At 37.4% G+C, this 22,964-nt stretch overlaps 2 protein-coding genes across 2 annotated transcripts in view; one reads left to right on the top strand and one right to left on the bottom strand.

Moving 5' to 3' along the window:
• Positions 1 to 6,346, top strand: part of SLC25A12 (solute carrier family 25 member 12) — a 54,164-nt gene extending 47,818 nt beyond the window's left edge. The window contains exons 16-18 of the mRNA XM_015811864.1: positions 1,268 to 1,426; positions 3,374 to 3,464; positions 5,436 to 6,346. Coding sequence (XP_015667350.1) covers positions 1,268 to 1,426; positions 3,374 to 3,464; positions 5,436 to 5,625 — 440 coding nt within the window. The 3' untranslated portion in view covers positions 5,626 to 6,346. The remainder of the gene's footprint in view (positions 1 to 1,267; positions 1,427 to 3,373; positions 3,465 to 5,435) is intronic.
• Positions 6,347 to 8,162: 1,816 nt separating this feature from the next.
• The window catches only part of DYNC1I2 (dynein cytoplasmic 1 intermediate chain 2), a 39,020-nt gene continuing 24,218 nt past the window's right edge, over positions 8,163 to 22,964 (bottom strand). The window contains exons 7-17 of the mRNA XM_015811865.1: positions 21,928 to 22,017; positions 21,288 to 21,450; positions 21,088 to 21,187; positions 20,802 to 20,927; positions 17,566 to 17,712; positions 15,870 to 15,983; positions 15,236 to 15,369; positions 14,196 to 14,340; positions 13,007 to 13,147; positions 10,028 to 10,153; positions 8,163 to 9,037 (exon numbers count right to left, since the gene is read on the bottom strand). Coding sequence (XP_015667351.1) covers positions 8,924 to 9,037; positions 10,028 to 10,153; positions 13,007 to 13,147; positions 14,196 to 14,340; positions 15,236 to 15,369; positions 15,870 to 15,983; positions 17,566 to 17,712; positions 20,802 to 20,927; positions 21,088 to 21,187; positions 21,288 to 21,450; positions 21,928 to 22,017 — 1,400 coding nt within the window. The 3' untranslated portion in view covers positions 8,163 to 8,923. The remainder of the gene's footprint in view (positions 9,038 to 10,027; positions 10,154 to 13,006; positions 13,148 to 14,195; positions 14,341 to 15,235; positions 15,370 to 15,869; positions 15,984 to 17,565; positions 17,713 to 20,801; positions 20,928 to 21,087; positions 21,188 to 21,287; positions 21,451 to 21,927; positions 22,018 to 22,964) is intronic.

Here is a 22,964-nt window from a genome sequence, read left to right on the forward strand (position 1 = left end):
TTACATTTGCATAATGTGGATAAACAGCTTAATGCAGCTCAGCAACATGTAGTCAAATTGGGTTGGTGGGTTGGCTGGGACTTGCCCTTGTTTCAAAGCTCTCAGCTTAGGTGACCGTTTTTCAAGGCAGTAAGAATAATCTATGGTCTTTTCCTACGTTTGGAACAAAACTCTTAATTTTGGCAGGGTATGCAAAATGAAAGGCCCAATTTAGGCAGTTACAGTTCGGCTTTGGGAAGCTGTGCTCGTATTGGTTGGAAGGAGAAACTTAAAATATGTCTGTAAAAGAAGAAAGGGAATTAGTCCTTGATCTTGGTGTGGGGAAAAAAAGACATTTATCTATTTGAAGTTTCTCCTCTCCATTCCACTGGCGGTTCTCATTTAGGCGCATTGCCACTCGGTTAGGAACAATATATTAAGCCAGTTCTTGTTGATCACGTGAGGTCCCCTAAGTTTCATATATGGTTACCTAGCAACCTCCTCCTCTCTAAGCCTGTGTGCATACAGCACTCAAACTGATTGAGAGCAAGTGGGGACTGACATTTGCTTGTAGGAATTGCTCTTTAGAATTGGTGCAATCTACTGTGTTGCCAGATTTGTAGTGAGAAATATTCAGAGTGGGGGGTGGGGGAGAAGAAATGTGGCCCAAACATTTTTTCGGCTCATCCTGGTCGAATACAGGTAGTCCTCAACTTATGACCTCAACTGAGTTCAAATTTTCTCTTGCTAAGTGTGACATTTGTTAAGCGAGTTTTGCCTCATTTTGTGATATATATATATATATTTGCCTCAATTGTTAAATGAATCACTGCCGTTGTTAAGTTAGTAACATGGTTGTTAAGTGAATCTGGCTCCCCCATTGCCTTTGCTTGTCAGAAGGTCACAAAAGGGGATCACATGACTCCAGGACACTGCAACTGTCATAAGAATGAGTCAATCGTTAAGCATCTGAATTTTGATCACATGACCATGGGGCTGCTGCAACAACTGTAAATGTGAAAAATGGTCATAAGTCACTTTTTTTCAACGATGTAACTTTGAATGGCCATTAAGTGAACTGTTGTAAGTTAAGGACTACCTGTACAGTGCTATTTAAAACCCATCAGTCTTGGACGAAGTTATGGGGAGCTCCTCTTTTGTCACAGTTCTGAATGAAACTCTGAAGCTGTTCTTCTAAAACTTCAATACTTCTCCTGGAGGTATTTCTATGTACTATTTCTCACTTCTGGTAGTACTTAGACTCAGCTGAAGTCCATTTCTCCCCAAGGTGTGCCTGCTGCTTCTTTGGTGACTCCTGCTGATGTCATCAAGACGAGACTGCAAGTGGCTGCTCGTGCTGGTCAGACAACATACAATGGAGTCATTGATTGTTTTGCAAAGATACTTCGGGAAGAAGGGCCGTCTGCTTTTTGGAAGGGAGCTACAGGCAAGAAAAAGATTTCACATTCTCATCAGTAGAGAACTCATCTGTATTAATGAATGGTATTAAAATTGTGAGAGTGCTGGATGCAGCCTTGTATCTGTTTCCCCCTCTGGCAACTTCAGATCCATCTTCATATCTTGATCAGTACATTGAATGTATAGCCTCACTGGTGGGAGTGAGGACAACAAGGTGATGATTTGTAGGAGAGATTAGAGATTCTAGTTTTCATAGAACACCATGAACAGATTTTTCTTTAGTTGTGCTTGTGACATGCTGATGGATTAGTACTGATTTTACTATTACTAGATAACGTTGGATGTCATATTAATTAAGGAATTAATACATCTGCCTACTTCAGCAGAGGATTAAAACCCACAAAAAAAACCCCACAACCCAGAATAGAAACCTCATAAAAGTATGGGAATTGTATTAATCCACACAGACCAAACAACAAATCTATCAACAGGATTAATCTCCTGGCTCCAATGCCTACAGGCACATCCCGGTCTTTAATGCCTATAACATGAATAACTCTGACTAAAGTCTCCCAACCCAGGAATAAGCATAACTGGTACAGACAACCTGCTCAAAGGCCCTACAGCTATCACCTGTTCTTTGAACAGGAACTGGGAGTCCTTCTGGAATCCCAAAATGTGCACCAATTTTGTCTGGAGGGCTATCCCCCATCAGACATAAAAATGGAAAGTCACAGGATTTGGGAGGCCTTAAAACCCACAGCAATTTACAAAGCTAGGATAGAAGTGAGCATACTGATGACTTTTTGCTGTTTCAATGGATCACTTTCCCCAGGGACTTTATAGGGAGGAAATAAGAAAAGAGTAGTTCCCGAGAATAGTACCTGCCCTATGTAATAGCCTCTCTCTGGAGATGTAGACAACCCAACTCTACTGGCCTTTCAGTAGGCCATGGAAACTTGACTCTAAAGAGAAGTAAGTCGAACATATGTCATACTCCATTGCTTGTTTATAATATAGAGAAATGTTTACAGGGACACAAGAGGTTCGGGACAAGAATGTGGTTGAATTTTTGTAACAGCTTATATTGTGTTGTTGGCTGGGAGCCCAAATGGTTTGCACTGTATGTTAGATAGAAGCAAGGCAGAATATGGATCTGTGAATTAATGCATCACAAACCAAAGTAGTTGGGTTTGACATGGGAGATGATCTGAACAATTGCAAAGCATATATAAGTGGCAACCCCCCCTCCAAATCTAGAGCAAGTAGAAGAGTTTATTTTTATATAATTTTTTTTTCAAAAAACGAAATGGGATGGAGAATTTTTCAGATGTACAGATGTGTATAAAAATAGTGGCTGATGTGTGATCTGTTGCAAAGAAAGTGTTTTGCAAGAAGAAATGAAATGACTTTTTTAATGAACATCTGCCCATTTTGTTTTATAGAAGAGAGGATCGGAGATCAGGAGAATGTAAAGCAACTTGAGTGCAGAGGGTAGGGGTATAAACAAGAAGTGGTAAAAATGAATAGGTGCTTGATGAATGTGGATTAAATAAAAATGTGAATGACCAGTTTAAAAAGAAGTATGTTGAGGTGACCTGGTTATATAGAGAACATTAAAAAAAAGTTGCGTATCAAAACAAATATGAGAAGGAAGAGTGAAATCATGGGTGGATAGAGTTGTGATTCTCAGGAGAAAGGGAGAAGTGAGAAATTTAAAGGACAAAAAGTGCATGAAGTGGTTTATGGACATGGTGATAGCAACTGTGGTTTCAAGGACAGAAAACTATGGAGTGGTATTTGTGAATGGTGGTCGTGTAAATTAAATTTAGATTTTCTCCCCTCTCATCTGTTATATTTATTTTGCTTGTTATTTCTTGTTCTTTCTATGCTCTCCATAACAGTGCTTATGAGAGGGGAATAATGTTTTCAGTATATTTTATGTGTGTTACATTGAACTCTTCCTTTTCAACAGCCCGAGTGTTCAGATCCTCACCCCAGTTTGGTGTTACTTTAGTGACTTACGAACTTCTGCAGCGCTGGCTCTATGTGGATTTTGGAGGCATGTAAGTATAAATGATCATCTAAATTTTAAATGAGGTTGACTTATGTACCAGCCCATTACATTTTTTTTGCTGATGAAACTCCGTAAATTGTATAGTATTTCTGCCTTTCTTTGTTTTTATAAGTACAGAAAATATCAGGTAAAAGCAATTTGTATCAGAGGGAGCTTTCCCATTCGTAGAAAGCAGCACCCGTATCAAAGAGTATACAATTAAAGTTTCATGAAATGGTTTTATGAGAATGAGGCCATAGTATGGCAGACCAGCTGGTTCAAACGGGACTCGATTGGATAGAATTTCAAGTCAAAATTTGTCCACAGTGTCTGTGAAGTACAACTGTAAAATGACAATGGTTGAAGAACTTCCATCCTCAAATTCAAGAATTGTACAGTGCTATTGGAAATTAAATAGAATCTTTACAAAAATGGATAAATAGCAGGGTAATAAATAGAGTAACTACTACCCAGTGTACTTTCTAATCATAGGAAATGGTTAAGGCTATTTACATCCAGCACTAAATACACTCCCAAAAAACCTATAAAGAAGGAAGAAACCCCACACTCACTCACACTGATGATGTTACCTCGTTGGATATTGAGACATCTGCAAGCAAACAAGCTCAGAGAGCACCAAGGACTCCATAAAATAAAAATGTTTTTATTCCTATTTTGTGCAAAACACATAAAAAAAAAAATTCCAGGCAGCCTGATATTGCAGAAAAAAAAGGGTTACTAAGAGGGAGACCAGCATTCTCCTGATGGGACCTACTAAGGCAGTAGTGGCGAACCTATGGCACGGGTGCCAGAGGCGGCACTCAGAGCCCTCTCTGTGGGCACACACGCCATCGCCCCAGTCCTAGGTCTTCAGCTGGGTTTTATAAAACCTGTTCGCTTTAGGCCTCCGCTGCCGTGTGCAAAAAAAAAATAATCAGTCAATTTCAACTTCTCGCGGGGAAAAAAAAGATCTTGCAAAGTTGGAATTGATTGAACTTTTTAGTCCCACCCAGTCTGCCGTTACCACCGCAGCCACGCTCACCCAATGGGCCACACCCACCCAGCACCCGACGATGCGTAAGTGGGTTTTGGGTTGCAGTTTGGGCACTCGGTCTCTAAAAGGTTCGCCATCACTGAACTAAGGTGTTGTACATTGATAGGAGGGTAAAAGTTCCTTCCACTCAAGAAAGAGCTTTTTTTCAAGTCCCAGGCAGTTTGGGCTTGGTTTAGAAGAGATGACTGTCTGGGATGACAAATGAGTAGACTTGAATTGGGAGAAATGAAAACATCTTGTGTGGAAGTGTCCCAAGGTGGATGATTTTTTTTTTATTACCAAGTTGGATACTAATCAAATATAGCAGTCACTGCACAGCCCTAATTTTAATGCACATGCATGTCTGTGTGTGTGCGCAAACACACAGATAAGTTAAAGCCGCAGGCTATAGTTAAGGAGAAACAGGATTAAACCCAGAAAATAGTGATCAGAAGTATGTTAGATAGAAGCCAAAGTATATGCTTTATAATATAGATTTAGGTATACCAAAACTCTTTTAGACACCCTCTGCGGCCTTGTTAACCATCTGTTCAAAACAGTGCTTCTTGGAAAAAAGAAACACTTTTTAACATTTGGCCAGATCATACATAGATTAGCATGGCTATGAATTTCCTAAGGGAAGAATCACCTGGCCTGGATTTGTTTACACCTTAGCCCCAATAGTCGCTATGTAAGAGGATGGTGATAAGCATGTGATCAGATACATACCTGGTGAACAAGCCATAAGCATAAAACTTAGCAGTGACAAAAATGGATTCAAATTATTGGTTTTGGTGCTATTAAGTCATGGTTATTTAGTTATATACAGTATTTGTGAGCCAAGCCTGTTGTTGTCAGTGAACCAGGATTAAAGCAGAACATGCTGTAACACAGTTACGCTAAGAGTAGCTGAATGTGGCTAATGTTTGCTTGTTTGTCTCTTACTAGCAAGCCCTCCGGCTCAGAACCACATCCCAAGTCTCGAATCTCAGGCCTTCCTCCTGTTAATCCTGATCACCTTGGTGGATATCGGCTTGCCACAGCTACTTTTGCGGGAATTGAAAACAAATTTGGGCTTTCTCTTCCAAAATTTCGAGCAGCGAGTGCCACTCCTGTGCAAACCAAAGCAGCAGCTTGAATCCTGAGCTGACTTTTCCAGCAGGCAAAAGCGGCCACAGAGGACAAATCCAAGAACAGTCCTTGGCTCTCCAGCCAGCTGCATGACATTTTATTGAACAGAGACAGAACACTGAATCATTGCTTCTTTCTATACAAAGATACAATTTGTTGTTCGCCCACAGGAGATTGATTTGGGCTTTATGATCAAGTCATTGATCTTTTCTCCTCTTCTGATGGCTTGAATTAGTAACCAGGGCTTTGGCTTTGCACAGCTTGCACTCCATGTTACTGTACATATTGTACATCTTTGTACAGAGACATAATTATGGCATTGAAATTGCAGTTGCATTTCTAGAAACAGATATTACAATTCTAAGTAGTTTGAAATGTACAGACTGTTTTGAAAGTGTTTTACTAAAAAATCATGTGACAATAAAATGTATTTAAAACCAGAGCCTTGTAGTGTCTTTTCCTTGACACTGAATCTTTAAGAGACTAAGTTTTAAAGAAGATAAAATTAACCTATCAACGTTGCGCCTCAGTAATGTTCTAATACTCTGGTGTTTAGGTTTTTATTTTATTTTTTTTAAAAAAAACCTTCCTTATATGTGTATGTGTACAATTTAAAAAAACCCAAAGAAGCTGAAGAATTAGTAATGTCTCTGGCCTCCCCATTATAGACTGAGGAGAAAAAATGCAGCATGTTTTTAAGATCTGGAAATGTGGTCTCGGTGTTTTGCCAGTAATTAAGTGAATGCAAGGAGAGCTACTTAATGATGAAGCTATGGCAATATGCAAGGGCAACAGAATTTCAGGCAAGGCACCCATGTGACTATTTCCTTCTTAATTGGTGGCTTATCTACAAAGGAACTATGCTATACACCCATATGCTCCTATATGCATATATAGCTTTCAAAAAATAGTGAACATTAGAATAGAAAGTGCTAGATAAAAAATGCAAGACTTTCTTGGAATCAGGTTCTCTATCTTTGGGAGATCAATACCAAGGTAATGAACCATCAACGGTTCAATAAGCTGGTTAAAATCTATACTCACTCAGATGCCTGATCCAGACCTCAGGCAGATGCAATAAACCCATCAAAATAGAAACACCATTTCCAACAACCAATTAATAGATACCTCCAAGAAAACTTCCAATCACCACCAACTGCCCTTAAGTCCAGGTCTTACACAAACTGTAAGGCCACTGCCTCCCCCCACTTCTGAATTGTTACACCAAGGAAGCCTCATAGGGAAATGGGGCAAAAATGTCTGCAAAAACCTCAAACGCTTCCCAAAGGCTGGAGAACCGGGTTACCAATAGGTGCAACAAAGCTGATACATCACTATTCCAAGAAATCCATATGAATGGAAGACTCTTTACAAAATCATTTTTAAAATATTTGTCGGCTATAGGCAATATTTTGTATCTATGTGGATCATTTTAAAGGCGCCATCTGAACAAGACCATCCTGTGTCCTACTCTGAAGTAAGCAACTTTTTAAAATGACACTGATGACTGCAGAGTGCCTCATGATGCCATGATGGGAGAAATAGGATTGAAATATTCAGCCTTCTATATATAGTGGCAAATAAGGCAAGAATTGTAGGGGTCAAAATCCACTAAAAAAATTGGTTTGGGCTTATCTGCGAGTATGTATAGTAGGTTGTTCCCTTAGCGTCTTTAAAGTACCATATATGTCTTATATACTTGCAGATACTCTAATCTGTGGATAAGCAGATCCTCAAACTTTTTAACCAAATACCATGAAAAATGCACCAACTGCTGATAAGCCAATTGTGAAAATTAAATCATACAAAAACTTTGAGGGTAGGCTTACCCATGAATGACACTTTTTCATAATACTGTACTTGGGTTAAAAATGTCAGAGTCAGCAAATCTGTCAATGGGCTTATCTATGAGTATATACAGTTTTTCTCCAATATGCATTAACTTATTTTACCCACCCTGCCCCACCCCCAAACATATCCCTGAAATATGCCATTTTTCTCCTCAATTAAAACAGCACAAACCAGGTACATCTGAAAAAAAAGAATGGGAAAAAAGTTTGCATGTGATATTAAAGCCACAGGTTGCCCATCCATTCTAAGCAACTATAGGTAAAAGCCTGTAAGCTGTTATTTCAGAAGCAATTAAAATTACAAATGCAAAAAAAATCTTATTGCGCAGAAGGACAGTAACTGGCATTTATAAAAAAATGAAACTATCACCAATGGCAAAATCAACTTTATAGCAATGCAAAATCTTGAAGGTTAAGATCCCTTACTTTATGGCCAATTTGCTGGTTAGTTTACAAAATGTTTAAACTGTACTAAAAAACTTTATCTGAAGCTTTATTTTTAATATTTCCACAAGAAATCTAAAGTGAATTTGAAATCAGAGAATCTGTTCTATTCCTGGTTACACGAGATTGTTGTGAATTTACCATACAAAAATGAAGTGCTGCCTGTTAAATTCTAGAAAAGTGCCCAGAGAAATTAAAGATTATCCTGTGGTCACAGGATTTCAAAAAGATTTCATTTTTTTCCCTTTTTAGGCAGAATTATGCAAGCTATATCCAATTCAACAATTTAAGCTGAAGTTTTAAACCAAAAAATCATTTGTACTCTTTTTATTATAAATAGAAAGTACATTTTTAGTTTTCTTTTCCCTACAAATCTCCTTGTATCACTTATCAACATGTAACACAATTCTATTTAAAAAAATCAAGTCTTTAAATGGATATGTATGATAAAAACATCATATATTTTATTTATAAAGAATCCTTACTAACTACACAGAATTAACAAAAAAATCCAAGGTGTTTTAGAAATTTTCCATTAATTAAAATTTGTTTATTAAGATTATTTTTATTCCTTTACATGATCTACCACCATGGAGCCTACTGTATAACAATTAGGATAAAGGTTACTGTGAACAGATACATGTGTAACTCTAAGCAGTTCCATAATCTTTTCCCCTCAGACATAGGTTTACATAACTTACTTAAATGCCATTGAAAGTTGGACAGCCTCAGTAACTTTAAATATACAATATAAGTAGTGTTTCAACAGAAGATATGACTTGCCAAGTTGGGATAAATATTAATGTATGCAGATTAGATTAAGAATATGTGATTTAGCTTTTAAAAAGCAACTTCACAAGATCTGCTTCAGTAATCTTTACACACTTGTCAAATCCAGAGTTTACTGCATGTTTTCACTTTCAAGTTGCTGCTGCAGACTAGAACATGCTACTACATTGAAGCTTTTTTTAGCTCATTCCCAAATTCATTGCTAGAATCCACGGTAAAATTTTACGAAGGAATTCGAGTTGCCGCTTCCTCTTCTGCATCAGCTCTGTTTGCATTAATTTCGGCTAATGTCCGACCAAAACGTGTCCACTCATCACTTCGGGGAACAGCAATTTGCTGTGGAGAATTAGTTATATGGGAGGTATTAGTAAACATATGAATATGCTGATTTTTTTTAAAAAAAAAATTCATTGGTTTGCATCCAAAATCTAGAATTGAAACAAAGATACATTTCTAGGTTCCCTGAATTTTTATGTATATGCAAAATGTCTTTCAACACGAAGAGTAGGCTCCATCTCCATTACAATGAAATCACAGCGAGCAAAGATCTAGGCAGTAGCATCTAGCCAGAGTCTAATTGGACACAAACTGTTCATAGGGTGAGGATAATATATTTCACATTCTTCTGTTTTCTAGCAGAATTGTACTTCCAACCTGCTGTTCTACTGTTTGGTGAGACCAGATGTAGGGAAAAAACAATTTGAAAGCTATTTACTTGTCCAAATCTAAGCCACACCTATTAGTTTGAATAACTTTGACAGCCCTGGAGAAGTTCCCCAAACTCAAATATAAAGGATTCTGAAGTGAAACAAAAGTAGTCACACTTTGGCCTTCTGATCTAAACTCAGTTGCAAACTGTATCTTTGTTATGCAGTAGCAATCCCTTTCATATTCTCTAGTTTTAAACTAGGTGGATACAAACAACTTTTTACATTATTTTGCAACACGAAAAAATCTGAATAACTTTCCTACAATCTTTTCTGAAAAAAAAAGTTTGCAATTTGATAGTCCTGCCTACTGTTGCCATCTGATGACTACAAAATGCTTGCCCCCAGAATAAAATAGGAATGATGGATGAGCAGCTGCATTATGGGAAACTGGGTTGGGCAGTAGTCTCCCAGAAACGGGAAAGTTTGAAGTAATTTTAGGCTGCTTCACAAAACTATATTCATCATAATTTCTTTTCATCTTCGCAAGCACATCCACTCATACTTAAATCTGCCCAAACTTTAAATAGAGAGACACTTTCTAAATTGAAACAAAAACATGACTCCTATGCACTCTTTATTATTGAAGCAAAACAAAATAAGTTAGAAAATTACCTACCTCTCCCACATCATAAATTACTATTTGTCCTTCGGAATCTCCCACAGCAATCTCACGTCCTGAATTTGTCCATCTTACATGATTAAGGGCTGGATTTCCGTCCACGGTAATACTTGCTGTTGGCACCTACCCCAGTTCAAACAATAATGCATTGTCATGATTTATACCCTCTTTGGAATTTTGCTAGATTTGTCGCAAATATTCAGAGGATAATATGACCATTAAAGTTATCTAGCTGTCCCTTATCCTAACACAACAGAGAAGGAAATATTTTACCTTTAACAATATAAATCTCTCTGATATACCCACACAAGGCCCAATGAAAGATGGATTTAGTAATGATAGGAATTAGAGCACCAAGCCTTCAAAGATGACAGCTCCAAGTTACCGAGTTCTTCCTTGCTTGGATAAAACCTTGCCTGGATATGCTGAGTTTGAATTACACTGGAAAAATTACTTTATTATAGGTAATCCTCTTCCACTCAAGCACATCATAGCGAGCGAAGCTGATTGCTGCACAAAAGTAGTACTAAATATACCCACAGTCTGATGCTTTAAAGCATTCAGTGAGAACATCCTGCCTAGGTTTTGCTCAGTGCTCAGCAACTGATAGCACTGCATTCCTTAGCTATACAAGGAATACCAGCTTCATGGAGCTTTTCTGTTTCAACTATTTGTTAGAATGATACAATATGCACTGTGTCTGATGTACAAAGAACCTGTATGCATGCCAGATCACAAAAAAGCCCTGGCTTTACCCTACGCTAGAGTTAGATGAAACAATGTCATGGCATATTCTTACCAGCATAAGCCACATATACTGTCATTCATTTTCTGGTCATTTAAAACATATTATTAATTTTATTAATCAAATTTATATAGCTGCCCAACTCACCAAGGGAGACTCTAGGTCAGTGGTGGCGAATCTATGGCACGCGTGCCAGAGGCGGCACTCAGAGCTCTCTCTGTGGGCACACGTGCTATGCCCCGGAGACGGCAAGGGACTGGCCCCCGCCGCCCTGGCCCCGCCCACCCAGTCTGCCATGACCACCACGGCCACACCCACCCGACACCCGGTGATAAATAAGTAGGTTTTGGGTTGCAGTTTGGGCACTGGGTCTCTAAAAGGTTCGCCATCACTGCTCTAGGTGCAACAATAGATGAAAAATATCAAAATAGAGAATCCAAATATATAAAAAATAGTATTAAATACCTAAGAAACAAAATGCAATCGAAGTGAAGGGAGAATAAAAAACGCCCCCCCTCACAATGGAGCCATCTAGCCAAGTCTCTGTTTCTGTAGAAGCCCAGACCAAGTCACATAACTAAGTCCTGAGGATCTTACAGAATATCAAAAGGTATGGGGCCAATCTAATTTTTTTTTTTGGGGGGGGGGGGGGGAGAATGTTCCGTAAGATGGGCACTACAATAGAGAAAACACATCTACTGGAACCCACCAAGTGTAAATCCCTGGCTAAAGGTACCAGCAGTATACCTCTTCTGCAAGATCTGATGGGAAGGGCTAATGTAAAAGGGGAAAGGCAGTCTCTTAGATCGGGGTCCCCAACCCCAGGTCTGCAGTATGCTAGAAACCAGGCTGCGCAAACGAGCAAAGCCCTATCCGTGCATGCAGGCAGCGCACAAAACCACGCCCCCTCCAGTCTGTGGAAAAACCTCTCTCCACGGAAGGGGTCCCTGGCGCTCAAAAGGTTGGGAGCTGCTGCCTTAGATTGCTCAGGCCCATGGCATTAAGGGCTTTATAGGTTAAAACCAGCACTTTGAATTGGAACTGGAAGTAAACTGGCACCCAGTGCAGCTTACAGAGCAGATGTCTAGTATGGGCTGTAGGAGTCACCTAATTGCCTGCACCCTTGCATGGTAAAGTAATTGAAGCTTCCGGATATTCTCCAAGGGCAGCCCCATGTAAAGCCCATTGCAGTGGTCCAATCTGGAGGTGACTTAGGGCAAGAGTGATTGTAAGCAGGACCTGCTGATCCAAGTATGGGCACAGCTGGTGCAGAAGACAAAGCTGTGCAAAGGCCTTTCTAGCCACGAGTGCATTCTGCTTATCATGCAGGAGTTGTGAATCTATAAGGACCCCCAGGTTGCACACTGTGTCTGTCTAGGACAGGGGTAGGCAACCTTGGCTCTTTTATGACTCGTGGACTTCAACTCCCAGAATTCCTGAGCCAGCATAGCTGGCTCAGGAATTCTGGGAGTTGAAGTCCACGAGTCATAAAAGAGCCAAGGTTGCCTATCCCTGGTCTAGGATAGTGCAACCCCATCTAGCACCAAAGATGGCATAGTCCTAGAATCAGAGGGCCCCAAAAACCAAAGCCATTCAGTCTTGCCAAAGTTCAGTTGAAGCCTATGGTTCCACCTCCAGACTCTTGCAGCCTCGAGGCACTAAGATAAGACAGTCAAGGCATCAATTGTAGAGATGTACAATTGGTACACGTGGCAATGGATGAGCTCACCCAGTGGCATGTAGATGTTTCAAAGGAAAGGAGAAAACACCATCCTGTGCCACCCCACATAGTTGGAGGTCAGAATGGGATGTCTTCTTCCTAATTATCACCAAATCACATTGACCTCAAAGGAAGGAGGCAAATCAGGACACCATGCCACCCACTTCCAGACATCTGAGCCGATCCAGAAAGATAACATGCTTGATAGTCTCAAGAGTCTCTGAGAGCTCAAGAATGGCATGGATGGATGCACTACCCCATCCTGTCCACGCAAGAGGTCATCCAAAAGCAGGACCAGTGTTCTTTTGGTCCCATACCCAGTCTGAACCCTAATAGAAAAGGATCAAGATAATCCAAAGCAACTGATTCAATGAAAAATTAACCAGTTTACAACATTAAAGGTTTAGCCTACAGACCTCTTTGTGAGATAAATTAGGCGAAGAGCCAAGAAAGATAAATGTTTTTCTGAACCACCATGTAATCTTGGGATACCAAACCAATTTGGCTTTACCTCAGTATCATTGTTGAGATTCCACAGATCAAGTCTTCCCATTCCATCTACACAGGCAAAGAGGGCAGGGTGTGTTGGTGACCACATCACATCATACACATAATCTGAGTTGTCTTCAAATGAATATAGAGGCTTGTTGTTCTAGGAGGGAAAAAACCCATTTAGCATTAATATATCTTGCAATTGCCAAAACAAAAATAATTAAGGCACAGTGGTAAGATTTATGATAGTCAGGAATCACTATTAACGGTATTATGTTTTCTGGCTTCAGGACCAAAGATTGGGCTGATGGTCAGCAGAGGGGATATGGCATACTGAATCCTTTTTGTGTATGTTGGAGATGGTGGAGTTAATAATAACAGCACACCTTTTTGTACTGAGTTAGAAAAAAGTATTATAGTGCCAAGAATTGACCATCTGTAATACAATTTATTGGCTGCAAAGATGAGCCTGGAAATAAAATGAACCCCTGGGTGAATGCCTGTATTTAATCCTGAGGACATCAAATGAAAGTTTAATAATGTTTTGTCTTTTGATTGTTCATTCATTATGTGTCATCATCTCTTAGTGGCAAAAGTTTCACTAAAAGCTTGAAATTTCCCAATTTGAAAAAATACTCAGTCATTCTTGGGATTTATACTAAATTATATTATATAAGTAGAGTAATGTAATTTTAACAATAAAATTAGATATGAATGAAGCTGCAATTCTTAATTTCCTCAGAGCTAAGAGATTGGATAACCCTGTGTCTGAAAGGGTATAGGGTTTCCTGCTTGAGCAGGAGGTTGGACTAGAAGACCTCCAAGGTCCCTTCCAACCCCATTATTCTATTATTAGAACTTCCATCATGCAGAATTTTATAATATTCATGAAACAAACAAGAAACTACTAGTTCATTTTGTGTATGTGTGTGTAACACTATTATACACTATAATGTAAACATAACATACTAATAGCAACTTTAAACTGCTACAATGGTTATAACGATCTATATTTATGAGAATTGCCTCAGCCAATGTAAGGCTGAATAATGGATAGATCTGGTCTGTACGTATTTTACTCCTATATTACAACCGTATATTATGGCACTGATGGATGCTTCAATCAAGAAAATTTAGTTCTACACAGACAATTTCCACAAGATGGGGTTTTATACAAGTCAATATTGTTTATATGTATCTATTGATACCTTAGTTGTCCAAAGCTTTACAGTCCAGTCAAAAGAAGAAGTTACAAATAGATGTGAAAAGTCTACAGGTCCAACTGCTGCATGGCAATGGATTCCTGTAATAGGTCCTTGGTGGCCTTCAAACATCTCACTGATTCCAGCTTTGCTGTTAAATGCATGCAAAGAAAAAATATTTTACTCTAAAAGAATGCAAATACTGATGCAAAACTCTAGATACAAAGTAGTATTTAATAATTCACAAAGAGGATCACAAATGATCTCTACATTATTGCATATTTCATGGAACTGAATTAAGCTCAGTAGCACTATAAATAAAAAACCGTATTAATTAAATAGACATTTGCTTTGAAAGATAACGTTTACAACATACTACATACCCTACATAGCTGTATTATTTTTTCAAATTCCAACTACTGTAAATATTAGGGCTCCCAAAATTAAGACATTATTGTCTTCCAAGAAACATCAAGCTTCCCAAGAGATGCATTTCCTGCGTAATTTTCAGTCTGAAATCAGGGATGATAAAGCCTCAACAGTATCAGTGCAAACTACCAATTTTGGTTAGTTCTAGCCCAAAGCACTGTACAGCATGGTTTGACGTATGTTTGAGAAGAGACTGGAGTTTCAATTTCATTTAAGAAAGCAATAGATAAGCTACAGCTATACAATTTCAAAACAGATTGAACAGCAGGAGCCAAGCTGCTCAATTTATGACTGGTGCGTGATAGTACTGTATAATTATCTACAAAAGCAAGAATTTGGGATATTCTGTCCCCTCCAAACTTGATTAATCAGCATATTCCGCATCAAAACTCAAAAGCTATTCTTATCTAGAAAAAAAATGAGATGAAGTTAATTGAAAGTTTTAATTATTAAATACCCTTTTAAAATCCTTACACAATTTCTTTTAGAGAAGTACCACTGTATATAATCATCCTATGACAATTAAAGAGCAGCAATCCCAAAATTATGTTTCTTAAAGTATGACCCTAGATGCAACACCTTGTGGCTGAAAAAATGGAATCCCAGGGTCTAATCACCTGCCATGGCGACATGCTGTGTAGACAGAGCCCTCTTCACTTCCAACGACAAAGTTGTTGACATCTCCAACAGGGAAGGACATAGAAGTGACAGCAACAGCTTTGGATTGCTTATGAACTAACTCCATGCTATCCTGGAGAGAAGGATATCACATTTGTTTTTTTCTGTTTTCCCAAACAACTCTTCTGCTAAGATCAGGGAGTATTTCTGATACTAGCTTTCTACAAAACATGTTTACTCTGTATACTTGTTTTATTTGTATTATCCAGTTGAAAGTATTTAATATAACAAAACTACACAGAGTATATAATGACAATGTAGGTATTTTTTCTCAACCTACGGAATGTATATTTCATTATGTTTATGTTCTGCCACATTATTTAGACTGAGAGTTAATCACCTAAAATCATTTAATGAGCTTCTATATTTAAATAAGCAGGTGAACTGAAATATTCTCAAAAATTCTACACTAGTTTAAGCTACATGCCAGCTCTCAGAATTCAGAAAAGAGTATTTAGATATACGGGACTGGGATATCAGACGCTTCATACTGCAGTAGCATACATTTATCTGCAGAACTTTCCTGAAACAGATATAACAATAAATGTTTGATATATTTAATATGAAATATACCTGTGGCTGTGAAAGCATATCCAGGCTCCATGAGCAAATCTTCCCATCAGTAGAAATGCTGATAAGATTATGGGCGTTCTGTGTCCCCACAATATTTACACAATATACAGGATGCTAAAGCAAAATCACATAGCACAGTTTAACAAAGCTTCTATGGAAATTTAAGGTATCTTCAAATAAATGCAAATCTAAATTTTAAATGATCAGGCAAGAAGGACAAGAAAGATATCCAGGGACTTAACAACCCATTTTTTTCTACAGCTAATCATTTGACCTTCCCCAGAAACTAAGATCTAGATTTGGTTGCTTAGCAATTTTGGAAGATTAGACACTTCACTGAAAGTACAAAAACCAGTGCTGATATAGGAAGGATTAAAGGTTTGTTCTTGAAGTACAGGTAGTCCTCACTTACTGACACTACTTGGGACCAGCAACTCTGACACAAAATGGGAAATTATGTGACTGTGACTGTTCTTCCAAGCTTGAAAAAGACAAGACTATTCAGTTTCACATCTTTGGCTTTTGTTTGCCTCTTAACCCCTCCCCCCCTGCCCTTTAAAATGCTTGAATGCCTGTTTACTGTCTTGTACACATCGAAAGCAATGTGACTGTGCAGCAGCCCAGGACTGGAAGTGGCGGGGGCACTAAGCAAACAGCTTACAGTACTCTCTTGAAATCTCTTCCTCTCCAATCTTTCTGCTCTGAGGTGGGGTGGAGGAAACAATTGATTTCTTTAGGCAATCAAGATACCTTTGCCTGATCATTTCCCATTGCCAGCACAATTGCATTGTTTTTGATATTTAGAATGGCAAATAGGTTACTCTCTTGTAATCCTTTCCACTCCAATCTCTCTGCTCTTGAAGGAAAAAAAAATCCACAGGTCAGGCACATGACAAAGCCTACTGATCGTAATGGCAATTATGTGATTGAGAAATGTCGTAAATGATTGCAAATTGGCCTTAAAGTTATTTTTCAGTACCCTTGTAATTTTCAACAACTGCTGAATGAGTGGTCAATAAATTAATACTACCTCTATGCCAACATTAGGAGAAGTTATGACAAGGGAAAGACCGAACATTAATAAAATGGAACAAAAGAAAAATAAAAGGAAATAGAAGGAACAGCTATAGTGATGTAAAAGCATGGTATACCTATCAACATTCCTAAGCACAGAGCAAAGGAATGACCAGACAGGCTAGATTTTGAAAATATGAATAGCTAATACTTTCATTTCAGGCCTACATGTTTTCCCAGCAGGGAAAATGTGCTTCTCAAGGGAAAGCGAGAGCTAAGGAACAAGTAAGATATGATCTCCTGTTCATAATGAAAAATTCAGAGACCTTGGAACCTGGAGAGAGACAAATATAGATAACAGGAAACACCATAGAACCAAGTAATGTGAAATAGTGAATTTACCCTTTCAGCAAAAGGTTTAATTCAAATAGGACCATAATATCTTTTATAAGACACTCATTTCTGAATGTTATATATTTTTCTTCACACATTCTGAATTTTATCCCATCATGCTGTAAGCACACAATATCCTAAATTACCGAATAAGCCAGCAATTTTTTTCTTATGTCTTGCCTTAGTTTCTTTTGCCACTACTTCTCACTTTTTCTGTGCAGTTTGCACAACACTGTTTATCCTCAAAGGGGATTGGGTGATGAAGATATCTGGATCTCCCGTTCCCTACCGTGTGAGCAGCAGCTGAAAGGGGGGTTCTCTGAACTGGTGTTCGCTTATTGCTACGGTTATCCCAGAGCACAATTTGTCCAGAGTATGTGCCACCAACCACCAGATTTGGATGAAATTTTGCAAATGTAGCAGACATAACAGCTGACTGTAAAATGAAAAAAGAATGTAAATGTTATTTCTGAATATGACTGTTTAATATTTGCTAAATGACTTCAGGAATGACTAACTCAGAAAAAGGCACACTAATTGGTCATCTTTTAGCCTATGAAATGGTATACTACATTAAATATATAACACAGGGAAATGAAACTTCATTATTATGCTTAAGGCTACTTTCTTTCTTTTTTTTTTTTATAAAAAGTTTTATTGGTTTTTTCCATTTTTTTCCAGCTTAGGACACAACGTGATGGTCAGGGTGTCAAATCATTCAAAAACAAAATCATATAAATATAGCTCAAATTAATTATCAAAAATTTCCTCTCTGTTTCCTAAATATAATATTGCTTATTAAAATTAATAGTTTTAGATAAAGTTCAATCAAACAAAAATCATCAATCACATGCGATTATAATAATCTATATCCTGTTTTTAAGCTTTACTAATTATAGTTGTCATACTCCAATTACGTTTTAGTAAACATATAGTTGGGATTTCAGGTATCCTTAATAATAGGTCATTCATTGAAACTGATTTTTCCCTATCACAAATAGCTCTTCCTCTCTCTCTATTACAACATAGTTATCATATTTAAAATAATAATATAAGTCCAACAGATACAGTTCTATTTTTAAAAATATATTCTATCATTTCGTCAATCTACATCTATAGAAAATCTTTTTAAGCCCTTGAAAAAGTTTACACCTTCAAATACTTATCAAGTATAATATCAGGAAATTCCCATCCTTCATTCATAATTAAATGAAACAAACTCTATCTATTACAACATAATTATCATATTTAAAATAATAATGTAAGTCCAAAAAATACATTTGTATTTTTAAAAATATATTCTATCATTTCATCAATCTACATCTATAAAGTCTTTTTACCCCCTGAAAAGATTTACTCCCTCAAAAAATTATCAACTATAATAACAGTAAATTCACATCCTTCATTCGTTACTAAATCAGACAAAATCTCTAAGGCCTTTTTAACCCATCAAGTAACATTTTATATCACGTTTAAACCTGACTCTAGCTTTCTTTCTATGCCAAGTTGGTTCCCATATTAAAGCTTTTCGGTTATCAAACCTCAAGATTTGATTACAAAAATTTCTAACCAATTCGAACTGAACAAAATTTCCTTCCCTTTTCGCCAATATCATCTGAGTATTATATTGACTTTTACTCGATGTTATGGTTATAAGTAAATTGTCCACTTTCTTGTATTTTCCAGAGGGTTGTGTCTGAATATCAATCTTTGTTATTTTTGGTAATTGAACTAAGTCAATTACAGTTACTTCTTGGTCATCAAAGTTATCCATCAGTTGTAGGTAATGTTGTGTAGAATTAGTTGGCTCAGTGGTTTCCACATTTTCTCCCAGTATAGATTCACAATTGGGTTGTAAGCATACTGTCTCTGTCTCTTTGAATTGTATTTCTTGATGTGTAGAGGCCTGTTCAGGATTATTCTATTCATCTTCTATTATTCCTTGCTCCATAACTTGATTCATCATTGGAGGGTCAATATGAGGTTCCAAGGTAGCATCTTTAGGTTTTCTCCAAGGTTTCCAGTAAGTTTTGAAGTCTTCTGTAAGTTCTAATATTTTTTCCAGTATTAAATCATAATCAAGATATGGATAACTTTAATCCATTTTGGTGGTAGACTAGCCTATTCCTTTATTAGAAAAAGATCCACAAATGTCCGCCTCCAAAGGTCTAATAGCCAGCTTCACCACCCAGCTGTCAAATTATCTTTTCTCTTTTATTATCATATGAAAATCCAATCCCTCTTCAAATAACAGGGAGAAGTACAGTTACAATTTCGCTTTTCACCACCAGATGTCCTCAGTAGACTATAAAGTCTTTTTTCCAAATTAATAAAGTTAAAGTTTTCTCTTTTTTTAAAAAGAAGTTAATAAGAGAGGTATCTCCAGCATTATCAAATTGAAAAAAAACAAAGTAACAATGTCCCTTTCTTCTTCTTTTCCCTTAACCCCCCCCCCAAAAGTACAATGGTAGAAAAAACAATCATAAAAAAATAAAATAAAATAATTAATCTTTTTCTTTTTAGCTCTTTTTCCCATATAGGCAGCCGCCGCTTTCTTAGAAAAGGGAAATAGTCAGGAACTCTTTACAGGAAAAGTCAGGATAGCGAGAGAAGGAAAGGTCTCACGGATTGACCACGGTGATTCTTCATGCTTAGTTGTTCTTTTGATTTGCGGTTGGTGCGGCTGAGTGATCGGCCGATCTTCTTCTCCGTCGGCCCTCAGAGATAGCTCGGACAGCTGGAGGAGCCGCCGCTTCTCCGCAGCCGAGCACAGCCTCCTCGGCGGTAGTCGCGCCCTCCAGGGCGACTTTCGACTCGCATAAGAGTCTACCGGCGGAGGGAAACTAGCTGACGAGGAGACGAGTCTCTTCTTGCAGCTAGAGGCGCTGCGATTCGGAACCGGAAGTCCTTAAGGCTACTTTCTTAAGCACGGGGGTCAGAAAGATAGTTGAGCCCAGATGTGTTGGTTCTGGTTTTCTCAGCTGTCATATTATCTTGTCTTTGTCTTACATTTATTATTTCACTAGTTGTTTCATTAGGTGCTTAGACTTGCACTTGGGAGATGGACAGCCATATAGACTTGAAACAAATATTTTACAATAATCTATATTGAGGCCAACTTGTACATTTCTACATTAGATTATTTTGTAATTTAATTATTTTTAAGTTGAAATAAGAGTCTTTTAATTTATTTCCCTTACATTTTTAGGCTATGCATATTTATCTTCAATATACAAATTGGGTTGAGATGTGGTTATATATTTTTAGTGATAAAATGCTGAGTCTGTACTTAATGCACAGAATGTCATCTTTTACATAGTATGAGATTGTGCAAGTTTAAATAAGGCACATTATGTTAATAAGAAGATGGTTGGATCCTTCAGACATCAACATGTGTTTGGAATGGGTTACATTTGAAATCCATGTCACCTCAGTTAAATCATTATGTTGACAATTAAAAGGCAAGTCTTGTCCACTTTCCCTAATACAAGATCTTTACCCCTGCAAGATAAGAACTTGCATTACCTGGCAGTGAAAGACATATTCTGGAGTTGTTTTCTTGTATTTCATATTCCAGACAAGGGCCACTCCATCAGGCTCATGAGGAGCATCTTCATTGTTGTTATAAGATGCTACTAACAACTCTGGGTACTGGATAAAAAAATAAAAGATTCTCTGTTGCTGACTTTAAATAAGACACATTCAAATAAATCCAAATTAAGTTACTAAACACAACTTTATTTCTTGGAAATCTATTTTGACAAGAGAGTAAGGAAAATAATATCTACTAAGAAAGACTAAGTAAAGTTACCTGAGATGACCAGTCCAAGCAACTAACAACACGATGCTTTGACCAACGCTCATCAAAAAACTGTCTGTTTAAGGACAGTTTAGCTCCTGCCTGAATTTCTCTGGGGAAAAAAATAAAACAATAGTAGAGAGAGGACTTAGGGTCATTTCCAGTAAAATTAAAGCAAACGGACTAACACATTTTAGAAATTCCCATATTACCCTTCTTTGTCTTCTAAGTCTCGGCCACTGTAGTCAAAGAAAATATTAATTTGCTCAGAAAGAGCTCTTTCTACAATTCTTGTAGAATGATCAAAGAAGCTCAAAAACTCTTCGGAATGCAAAATCTGTTGCTTTTCTTCTTCTGTTAGTTCATGAGGGGCAACTGTGGAGAGATACAGATTTGGAATGTGTCTTATAACCAACAAACTAAAATGAATATATTTAATGATTAGAATGACATTAGTGTATGTGGGCTTAAGATTTTCAACAGTGATGGTAAGTATACAAATATAAAAGCTGCAGTTTTATTCAATGCTTTTTAGTCTTTAAACTTTAATAAATACAAATTTTAAACAATACAGAGAAATATGCACAACAAAAAGGAAAATTTGAGTCAGAAATTTGAGTCAGATATGCTTCTTCCTTTATATTATTAAAATGAGAAAATAACACTCTTTAAGAGAATACTGAAGTAGGGAGAACTTTCTGCTGATAATATTAGTTTTTATTTATAATAGTTAATTGTTTCTTTATTGCTTTTAGCATTTATGGTTAGTTCTAGTTTTATATACTGTAACTCACCCAGAGTTGTCAGAATAAATGGCATGTGAATGGATGTAAATAAATAAAATATTTATACCTTCTTCCTCTTCCACCTTTTTCAAAATGCTTTCTTCCTCAGGTTCAACTGGTGGTTTTTGTATAACTACATCATCTTCATCATCCTCATCTGTAAAGAAGAAAGTTGTCAAAAACTGCTTAGCCAGTTGTAATCTGGGATTACATTTATTAAATAACAAAAAAATAATCAGTCAAATATACTGTCATTGTCAGTGAATTCTATCTAGTGATTTTCCTAACACATCATCAGAACTAAACATACAGTACAGGGTAGCTTTTCAGAGATTTTCACTTTAAATTCTTAACTTCTATCCAGCTTTGTCACTGGCAGACAAAACATTCATCTGTGTGATTTTATGTTGCATGTTGACATATGCCTGCTATAGAATAATAAAAATCAAGCATCTTAACACAGCTCTCAGAACCATAGCTTTCTTTAGATATGGATTCAATAACAAAAAAGTTTTTCATAAAGGAAAGAAGTTACTTTAGTTTTGATGATGCTAGCTGGAAAGGCAAATTCTGCTAAGACAATACCAAGAGAGATTATTTTTTTCTTTTCTGTCATTCTAACCGCGAGTCTCATTATCATTATGAAGTTGGCCAGCGAGCATTTTAAAAGTAGAATACTGTTTCCTTAATTGCAACAAATAATAAGAAGTGTTGACGCTTTGAAATACTGAGGATATATATGTAGCATTTTTTGCATTGTTACATTTTTTAAATAGTACAAGCCCCTAGAAAATTAAAAAAGAGCAACTTGGTGTTGTAAATGTAGAATATGTTTCCTGCCTCTTTTTGTTCTGCTTCTCGGAGTATCTTTCTTAAAATACTTATTTCATTCGTTAACCAGCTATGTCATCTGTCTAGAAGAGAATGGAAGCAGAAGCCTGGATCCTGCCTTCTTGCAAGTAATGAGGCAAGATTCAACAGGGATTTATTTGTTACAGCCATTCCCCTGACCCATGTTCAAAGTCATGGGGGGGGGGGAGGGAACAGTGGTCAAGAGGTGCAAACCAGCTGCCAAGCTATGGTCCCAGCAGCCAGGCCAGCTGA

Source organism: Protobothrops mucrosquamatus, unplaced genomic scaffold, assembly GCF_001527695.2.
Source record: "Protobothrops mucrosquamatus isolate PMUCROS unplaced genomic scaffold, P.Mucros_1.0 scaffold54, whole genome shotgun sequence".
In the NCBI taxonomy this organism is placed as follows: Eukaryota; Metazoa; Chordata; class Lepidosauria; order Squamata; family Viperidae; genus Protobothrops; species Protobothrops mucrosquamatus.